Here is a 10,033-nt window from a genome sequence, read left to right as displayed (position 1 = left end):
GCAAAAGAGGTTGACTGTCACCACAGTCGGTTTCTTAATTGAAGTTAATTATGGACCACATCTCTGTTTATTGCTCACCAATATTGATGTACTTTTATCCTCCTGATCATCACCTTTCGACATTTGTATTATGGCTGCTACAGTATGCAAGCAGTATATACCTATGATTGCTATAATTTTTATTGCCATAGCAGCAAGGTTGGCTTCGTGCAGCTATGTCGCAATTGTCCCTGGACAGGCTAGACCGGACGATCCACATGCTTGTTTATGGTTCGAGGCACATACTGGGTCAAAGTAAGATAGTCATTAAGAAAAATTGCCTTTTAATGACATGAAATTCTTAATGCAAGAGATATCGATAATTATAGCATGCTATGAAAACTCTATCTCACTTTAAAACCTCTTTGTCTAAGACTAGTGGTTTAGCGAATACTATACCTGATTTGAAGTAAGTCTCAATTTGTAAAGTATATAATCATTGCATCCACGCGTTTCATCCAAGTAAACTGCATAGTTTTCTATAAGCGTTTCAATCGGTATAATTCGGAGTAAAATGTCAGTAAGGTGACTAGAGAAACGTTTTGACGTACCTGCTTTACCACGTCATAAATGAGAGTCATTTGGAAATATGTGGTCTATCTATCTATCTATCTATCTATCTATCTATCTATCTATCTATCTATCTATCTATCTATCTATCTATCTATCTATCTATTTATCATCTAATTCAAGAAAGGAGGTGGGAAGTTGTATGCAAATGAGAACAAGTGTCGCGAAGTGTAGCGAAGCTAAATTAACACTACACTTGAAAGCGTAATGTGTTAGGAGTGTTGGTTTATATTTTATAAAGCATTCTGTAAAATTTGTACATCGAGTTTCTTTGATGTATTGTCAAAATAAAGCCATGAATGGCGTACTTGATTGCTTGTCATGGAAGGATATGCCTGTGTAAAGCGGCCCTATTGTCACAAACGCCCGGTCACCCCCAGGCCTGGGTCACCCGGTGACCGGAGGCTGTACGAGGAATCCCAAGTCACTTCAATGCGCGGCCACGCGATCGCGTATGAGTTGTGTTTGTTACATCGTGGGGCGACTCAGCCGTACATCGTACTGCAGCCAAGTCTCACCATTGTAGGGGAGCAGCTGATGATCACGTATTTTCGTCGACTGGTGAAGTTCTCTCTTCCACGTAAGTATATCTACCTCCATGGTATCAGTATGCTGCCGCTTTAGCTCTGCGTAGCACTGCTGGTGTGGCAGTGTGTGTAACTGCACAGTGGCTCGAGGTCACGTTTTGCCGTCCGACCCAAATACCTCGAGCGCGAGCTACTGTACTGCAGCTTGTCTGTAACACAGACGTTCTGTTGAGTGGGTAGTTTGTAAAAGTGTAGTTTATGCTACGTTCGGACGTTCTGTTCTGTAGCCTTTTCTTCAAATGGTGATAAGGCTACGGAGGAGAACGTCGGAACGTAGCGGAAACTCCACTTTTACAAACTATCCACTCAACAGAACGTCTGTGGTCTGTAAGCCTAAACACGTACAGCATCATAGGGAAAATTGTGAGACTCGAGCGAGAAAATGACGCTTTCTCGCAATTAGTGAGAATCTGTTCTTATTCTCACCGCTGAATCTTAAAATAATGTTTTCTACCGTTATTCTTTCTTGCATATACCCTTATTGTAAATTGTCGAATCCTTGGTATTCTATGCCATCTTCTGCAATCATATATGTATTTCTTACCCAGAATTACTAAAAAATTGCCAGTGAATGAATCATCTTTTGTTATAATTCCTACGATAACATTCTCTGGAAACAATGTTATTGAAAAATTACAATTTTTCAGCAAGAGCGGAATCAAATACCCGGTTTGGGTATGGAGCCGAGCAGAGCTGTGATGGGTACAAAAATCAGGGAAGGTGATTGCAATTGTGAAATTTACTGATACTTCATACGACTGGAGATTACCATGATTCATTATGATAATTGTACCGCTGCGATTCCCCAGGGAAGGCAAAAATATCCCCCATGTTTAGAAAGATTCACAGACTGTTTTAAAATTCTGAAAGCATATTTATACTCACTATTCTTCTCTATTCCAACTTTAAATGAGTTGGAAAATTATGCTTGATTAAGATTAAGATTAGTCATGCATATTTATTACCTGATGTTATATAAGTTATTTATAGCTACTGAAACCCTGCAAGGTTCACAAGTCTGTAGGGAATGGCATTCACCCCATTATCTGAGCACCAGCCAACCACCTAGCCTGCCAGTCTGCGAAGTTCATTGCTTCAATGTATTCATTTTTGATATTTACATGCCCACAGACTTGGCGAAAGTCTAAAGAGTGCAAAAATGTTGTCAGTTTTGTATTGGAAAAAAATTGTTCCTTGTTCCTTTGGCAGCCTTGTGTACATACATGAAAAGTGCATTTGCTGAAATTCCAAAATTTAATTTCTTGTACACAAATGGCCTTATCACACTTATTTTAACCCTTAATAAATGAAATAATAGAAAAAATGGGAGAAGCCCTGACCATTATCATTAATTTATGGCCAAGGGCAAGAGGAAAGTCCAAAATTAACAAGGCTTGGCGAGCATGCTTATTTTGGCTTTCAGTCTTGCCAAAGCCTATAGATAAATATTATGGTCAGAGCAGAGTCTGTTATTTCCATGATATTATCAACCTGCTGCGAGGGCACATAAACCCATGTATTCAGGCAACAATATCTTCATGGTTATAAATGCTGTATCACATTTAGTTACATGCGTATATATGCAGGACATTTTCAAACAATTTTACCATTATCGACCAGCATCGAAAGGATTTTAACAAAAGTCAAAATAGAAGTGTGCACATGTATATTTTACATCTATCATTAAGTGTCTACTTGGATGTTAAAAACGTTGAAGGGCTTCACTTGCCCGGGTAACCATTAAAACCGGTCAGTACATTATGTTCACCGACCCGCTAACTCCCCGGATGTTCCTTTTCAAATCAATTCACTGATTTGCACCCACATCAAGGCATGTAATAAGCATTGATGCACAGTCATGCCCACCCTAAAAATTTGGCAAATCTGGAGATTTTTTAAAAAGTGTATAATTTGGCCCACAAGCACTTCATTTTGTTTTTGTGATTGATTATGATCGTTGTACAATGACTATTTACATTTTTGCTGAAAAGTTTCAATGTTAGCATTATTATTCATATTCACGGACATAAAAGCAAACCATGATTACTGTGTATTTGTGGCATGGTAATACATAATGAATGAGTATATGATTTTACTAATCTTTTGACACATATCCATGATTATAAAGTTGAGTATCCATTGTACAGACAGTGAGAAATAGGACTATCTCAAGATTCTAATTGTATTCATTGACATTTGTCTACAGCTGTTAGTATACCTCATGTAACCTGGTAGTAAAGCCTCAGAGGTATATGTATGTGGAACGTAGAAGGAACAAGAATCAAAAGATTGACAACTGATCTTTTACAAATCCTTCATCAGGTAAGATTTGTTTTAAATTTTTAGTCATTTTTTATTTTTAATTTCCTGCACATCTTGTTCATTATCAGTTAAGATTTTCGCATGCTCGGTTATATTTGGCGGAGTTGTAGTTCTTCTTCAACATCAACTCCCTTGACGCTCTGTACATAACTTATATAATACATGTAAGTATTTTAGAATATGGTCTGTACTGTAGTCTCCTTGGCAAAAAAATCAACAGGAAAAAATTGAGCAAATGAAATTCATGAAGTTCCTTTGTTTCAAACATAGCATCCTAACAGCTGAAATAATTATGAAGAATTCTGCAAGCGTTTTAACCTTTAGCCTCTTTATCATCGAAGATTGTTTTTATATACTATATTTTTATATGAATATTTTAATAATATGTATGATTGTCCCCAATCATGTTTCATGTTAATTTTGATGTTCCTCAGTAAACTACAAATACTAGAACTCGCACTGTTTTTTAGACTCACAGTATAAAACTCAATGGTTTAGGTACTTGGCTCTTCAAAGATGTATGGCTACTTTGATGTGTGCATTTCCAACCCTGCCATTGACAACACATTATCTTGTCAAAGTTTCAGATGCCTGGTCAGAATGTCATGCCTAAATTTGTACATATTTTTAATAGTTTCACATAGTTTGTTGTGTGTTGTTTATTGTTTTATTGTACTTCATGCATTCATATTTTTATGTATATTTTATGGAGCCTGTTCCAGGTCTTCCCTTGAAATAAATGTATAAATGAATTTATTGCTACTTGCTTGAATGCACGTCTTGACCTACATTATAGTTTTCTTTAAAAAGGTGCACAATCATCAGTGATTACAATGGGTTTGGTGCAAAGTTATACCAGTGATGAAAGGTTTAATTAAAATTACAGAAGTCATAAACAATCAAGTTTTCTTATCTAATGAATATAAAAAGCCATGTTTTAGGATGAACTGATGTGTAAAGTAATTTCAGCAATGTGCAGGAGATAATATTTACATTACATCCTTGTTAATGTTTTCTTTTCACCCAGTCAGATTCGAGATCCCTTACTGAGGCAGTGCGTCCCATTGTCATTGGATACTGGTCTGACAACCTGGTGAAAAACAACATGGTGAAAATACCATCCTCCATTGCAAAGCAAATACACAGTGTGTGGCTATGCAAACAGCCAACACTGAACAGAGATGGTGGTGTTGTCATCAATGCAGTGCAAAAACCCATGGAATTGAGGGAGTTTTTCATCAATATATTTACTTTCCTAAGGCAGTGGGTCCTTGCTGTGGCACAGGTTTGTACTTACATATATCCTGTTCAGTGTTTCCACGGGCTAAATTTACCACTAAGCCATTCTGGCTAATTGAGACCAACGTTGACTAGCTAGAACTATAGCCATCCAAATTACATATAATTTCATCTGTGATTTTGGCCAACTGACAGCTGTATACTCAGGTCCTATCAGTTGCTACAGTAACAATATGACATTAAACTGGTCCCATAATCATTTCCATTCAAAGTAATACATTACCAGGTCCATGGGACATTTGTGATTTTCAAATTTAAGTAGGACCATCCTGAACCACAGATAGCTAGTGGCAATGAAAATAAACAACTATTTTTTATGGAACAAACTGCTTTCTTATAGGATTCACAACAAATTTTATTTCCCGTGTGCTTCACACTTATGTGACTTGCACTTTTGTAAATGTATCAAGACGTATCATAAGTATTGCATTATTTACAGGGTAACTTCAAGATGTTTCCTTTCTACCCTTTCCCTTCTGCCTCAGTCATCAAGTGCTTTCAGTTCTCCAATCACAGAGTCTAATTTTTAAACCAACTGTTCACTTTGAGAAGGTGTACTGCAGATAATCACATTTTGTACACTAGGTGTAAACAGTCGCCTCTTTCTATTGGTAGTCCAAACAATGAATGCTTTAATTTCAAAATCAAACTGGGTGTATAGGAATAAATTGCGAGACTGTGGAGAGAGAAAGTGACGCTTTCCTGCAATTTGTGAGAATCTCTTGTCAATTCTCACAGCTACCAGTGAGAATTCAAAAGTTCTCACCGATGAGTAGTGAGAAATGTACTCTTTGGTGAGATAATAGATTCTCACCAGTTAGAATGGAAATTCTCACTAAGCACTGTGAGAATGGTAATTTTTAAGCTGAGAATGAACCAGACTCACCATTCATTGGTGAGAATCAGACTTGTTCACTGGTGTGAAACAATGTGGTTAATTCTCGCAAGTGAACAATGAGTCTGGTTGATTCTCACCAGTGAATGATTAGTCTGGTTGATTCTCACTGTAAAAATTACCATTCTCACAGTGCTTAGAGAGAATTTCCATTCCCATCGGTGAGAATCTATTATCTCATCAAGAAGTGCATTTCTCAGTGCTCAATGGTGAGAATTAAACTACTCTCACCGATAGCAGTGAGAATGGCAATTAAGAGATTCTCACCAATTGTGAGAAAGCGTCACTCTCGTTCCAGTCTCACAATTTTTTTCCTATAATGGCCACTTGATGTCTTACAGAAAAAAAAAACTGATTCGTCTCTTATTCAAACACTAGCCATGGAAATTCAGCAAACTATTCCTGGTACACTTTCATTTTTTGTAACTAGTCCTACCCTGCAACTCTGCGGACAACCTGTGCAATTATCGTTTTTGCTTACTTGTAATCGAACACGACTTAGCATGTCGCAGTGTGCTGCTTGTTGTTCAGCATGGTAAACATTCAACTGGACAATATCCTGGGCAATATCTTCATGCAAATATTATGACCTATGCTATCCACAATACAGTGTTACTCAGTACTGGTACACATCATGACAGAAGGTGACCGCTGCCTATCCACAAATACATGTACACGGTATGGAAGATGACCCAGGCCTACATGCACACGATATGGAATATGTCCCAGGGCTATCCTCAATCCAAATGCATTCACATGGTATGGAAGATGGCACAGACATATCCAAAATACACATAATATATGCAACGGAAGATGACCTAGGCCAATCCACAATACGCATCATGCACACAGTATGTACATGTAAGCTGACTCAGGCCTATGTAGAATACATAATGGGAGATGACCAATGTCTATCATCAATACAAACAATCTGTACCTGTATTGTATTCAGGATAGGCCTGTATCATCTTCAATAATGTGTATCTGTATTTGTATTCATGATAGGCCTGGGTCATCTTCAACAATTAATGTTTACCTGTATTTTATTGTATTGTATTCAGGATAGGCCTGGGTCATCTTCAACAATTAATGTTTACCTGTATTTTATTGTATTGTATTCAGGAAAGGCCTGGGTCATCTTCAATAAAAACACTGTACCTTTATTTGTAATTGTATTCAGGATAGGCCTGGGTCATCTTCAATAATGTGTACCTGTATTTGTATTCTGGATTGCCCAGGATCATCTCCATAGCGTGTACATGTATTTGTTGATGGTTGACCGGGGTCACCTGCGATGCTGAGTAATTGTATTGTGGATAGACCTGGGTCATCTTATTAGAATGTTTACATGTGTGTAATGCTTATCATCATTAGGGTTAAGGACATTATGAGTGTTTGAAATTCATTAACATCCCATCATCAAATGTATTTTAATCATTCAGGTTATCATTGTCATTTAAAGAGTTAGTAATCATGAGTCTATCTGTTTACAATTCAGGATCAGCAGTGAATGCTGCAATGTCAAGGATGAGAAATACCATTGCCTTGACAAAGAGCAGTAAAGAACAAAGTGGAGGGCTTTGAATAGGACTTTGCCATGACATTTACAATGAAAGATGAATGGAAATGATCAAACAACAGGTAAGTTTTTTCCTTTTCAGTCCTTACTCCCAAGTATATATACACAAGTGGTTGTTGCAAAGATGTGCTGGAACTGGTATCTTGTAACTTGCACAAAGTGTTTTATATTAGTTGTCTTTATATAGCTAGCATGTTTACGATTACAAGAATACTAATTAGAAACACAGGTTCACTGATACATTTCTGTATTTTAATTGTCTTTATATAGCTAGCATGTTTACGATTACAAGAATACTAATTAGAAACACAGGTTCACTGATACATTTCTGTATTTTAATTGACATTGCCAGCAGCAACTATGTAGGTGCATCAGCTTAACACTAATCCATCCAGATACTATACACAGCATACATGTTACAGCAATTCTCATTCTTAAACTGAGCAGGACATTGGTTGAGCAAGAAGAAAACGGTGTGGTTGAGATGTCTACGTTAGAGAAATATGTATATAGCGGAGAGAAAAATAAATTTATTTGTTTTTTTTACACAAGAATTCTTTGATATTTAACACACAAATAACTAACTTTTTGTGAAGAGAAATTATATGTTTTATGTTCCATGATTGGTCCATGATTGTCTTCCATGAGTTTATTATTATTACTATGTTAGGGAACAGGTGTGTATATCCATGCAGAAGAGGAAGCAAGATAAATCCAAAACCGACTTTAAGGCAGCATTTTACCACGCAAAGAAAGAAACCAGCTACCAGGGACAGTTTTCTCAAGATGAAGACAGTGGGATTGCACCTCCATTTGGTAGAGGATTTCCTATTAGTCAGTATGGTGGACAGACGTGAACCCTTACACTGCTCAGCACACAGATTGTATGTACATGTATGTTAGGATCAAAAACTCCTAAAGGCCACTACACCTACCACAGACAAACAGTGGGCAACTTAACAGATATAACCCGCAATACTAAGCATCATCATATTGCAGCTTGTACACTGAACTGTTTAAGGTAGTCCAGCTCAAAGAGAGGAAAAATTAACTTTCAGAGCACTGAGAAAACACAATTATTATTTCATGCCTCCCCTCAGTATCATGGTGATCTCAGTAGTATAATAACAAACCTGTAGGTAATTGTCACTTGTGATGATTGTTTATAAACATTCCATTATCACTTTTTCTGCTCCAGAGGTGTACATGTCAATCAGGACCCAGATTTACATATACTGGTCAATAACATTGCAATGTGCACATGTATGATATATATAGGTACTTTGTTTCCCATTAAGCTTTCAGAAGAAGAACAAGAAACTAGAGTTGATATTAAAAAAATTGTGAAAAATTCATCAAAAGATACAGCTACACTGCAGCCCAAATTTCATTGGGAGCTGTCATTATTTACAGCCTGGGGGGGGGGGGGGGATGTTGGAGGAATTTTGTCGGAAACTCTAAAATTTCAAGTACCCGCCCCCCCAAACCATGATGAATTTGAGTAACCCCTTCTCTTACATGGAAATTTTGACTGACCCCCCCCCCCCCCCCCCACTCACTTTTGAAAACTTAATTTCAATACATGTATTTCTATAATTTACATAAATACAGCAATAGGAAAGACCATTCAAATCCTAGTGTACCCTGCTAGATAATCATTGGTTATCTCATGACGGTTGAAAAAGGTGAAACCAACAAAATGAAATTCAAAGTCACAACAAAACATAGATGTCAAAGGTCACACTATAACCAGTATACAACTACATACAGTATTGTTTAATATGGATGGGTATCATAACAGGGTCCTCACTGGGATATCTGATAGGGTAGACTTTGAAAGTACTGATTGAAGAACATGCGGAAGGCTGATGGGGAAAGTGTCCGATGGGCTTGCTCCTCTCCCTTGCATGGAAAAATTTGTAGAAATTGATGTGTGCATTGGTGCAGTTTGGCGTAATCTCAGGGGTGTTTTCAATGTGTAATTTTACTGAGTAAAAATTTGTAGAAATTGATGTGTGAAGTGGTGCAATCTGAGAGGTACATGTTTCAATACATTTTGCACCTTCTTTCTCTCAACATTTTGAGTAACCCCCCCCCCCCTTATCAATATTTTGAGTGACCCCCTTCACATTCCTCTGATCCCCCCCCCCCAGGCTGTAAACAATGATGGCTTCCAAGGAGATATATCTTCAAGCTTGTGCGATATGGATTTCAGGCAATGTCAACTTGTGGACAGGGTACAGAGATTTATGTTGCAGATTATTGCAAATTGGACTAACTCGTGAATACAGTACATGAAGTCCCATTCCATTATCAAGAGCAAAAGCTCAAAAACTACATCTGAAACTTGCTTTGGAGATCAAAACTATTGCTTGCAATAAGTAAAAATTCATGTTATCAGAAAATCACAAGCACACCTTTAGCAGTCTGACAAGCTTATGAAAAATAGATATTTACAAGTATATATGTTATCAGTACTTGTTACTTGTATTCAAGGAATATAACTTTAAAAAGAACAGACATGGAATCAAATGATTAAATTCTATTTTAGCTCTGCAGTTAGTGTGAATGAGCTTATTTTTAGCTACTATAGTCTATAGAAGCTATTGGGATGGGTATCCGTCCGGCGTCTGTCTTTATGTATGTATGTCTAATTGTGAGGCGTCCGTCCTCTCAAATATCTTGAGAACCGCCATACTTACTGATTTGATATTTGTTGTGTAGATGATTTATATGATTTTG

The 10,033-nt window shown here is 37.2% G+C and overlaps 1 protein-coding gene across 1 annotated transcript; it reads left to right on the top strand.

Annotated features, from left to right (window-relative positions):
- Positions 1-1,033: 1,033 nt before the first annotated feature.
- On the top strand, positions 1,034-8,753 carry LOC139124603 (uncharacterized). The gene is made up of 5 exons (XM_070690735.1): positions 1,034-1,189; positions 3,403-3,518; positions 4,546-4,803; positions 7,211-7,353; positions 7,962-8,753. The coding sequence occupies exons 2-4, from the start codon at positions 3,453-3,455 to the stop codon at positions 7,220-7,222; spliced, it is 336 nt and encodes a 111-aa protein (XP_070546836.1). The 5' UTR covers positions 1,034-1,189; positions 3,403-3,452; the 3' UTR covers positions 7,223-7,353; positions 7,962-8,753.
- Positions 8,754-10,033: the final 1,280 nt, after the last annotated feature.

Source organism: Ptychodera flava (assembly GCF_041260155.1).
Source record: "Ptychodera flava strain L36383 chromosome 23 unlocalized genomic scaffold, AS_Pfla_20210202 Scaffold_24__1_contigs__length_23054250_pilon, whole genome shotgun sequence".
In the NCBI taxonomy this organism is placed as follows: domain Eukaryota; kingdom Metazoa; phylum Hemichordata; class Enteropneusta; family Ptychoderidae; genus Ptychodera; species Ptychodera flava.
This window is presented reverse-complemented; position numbering and strand designations above follow the sequence as displayed.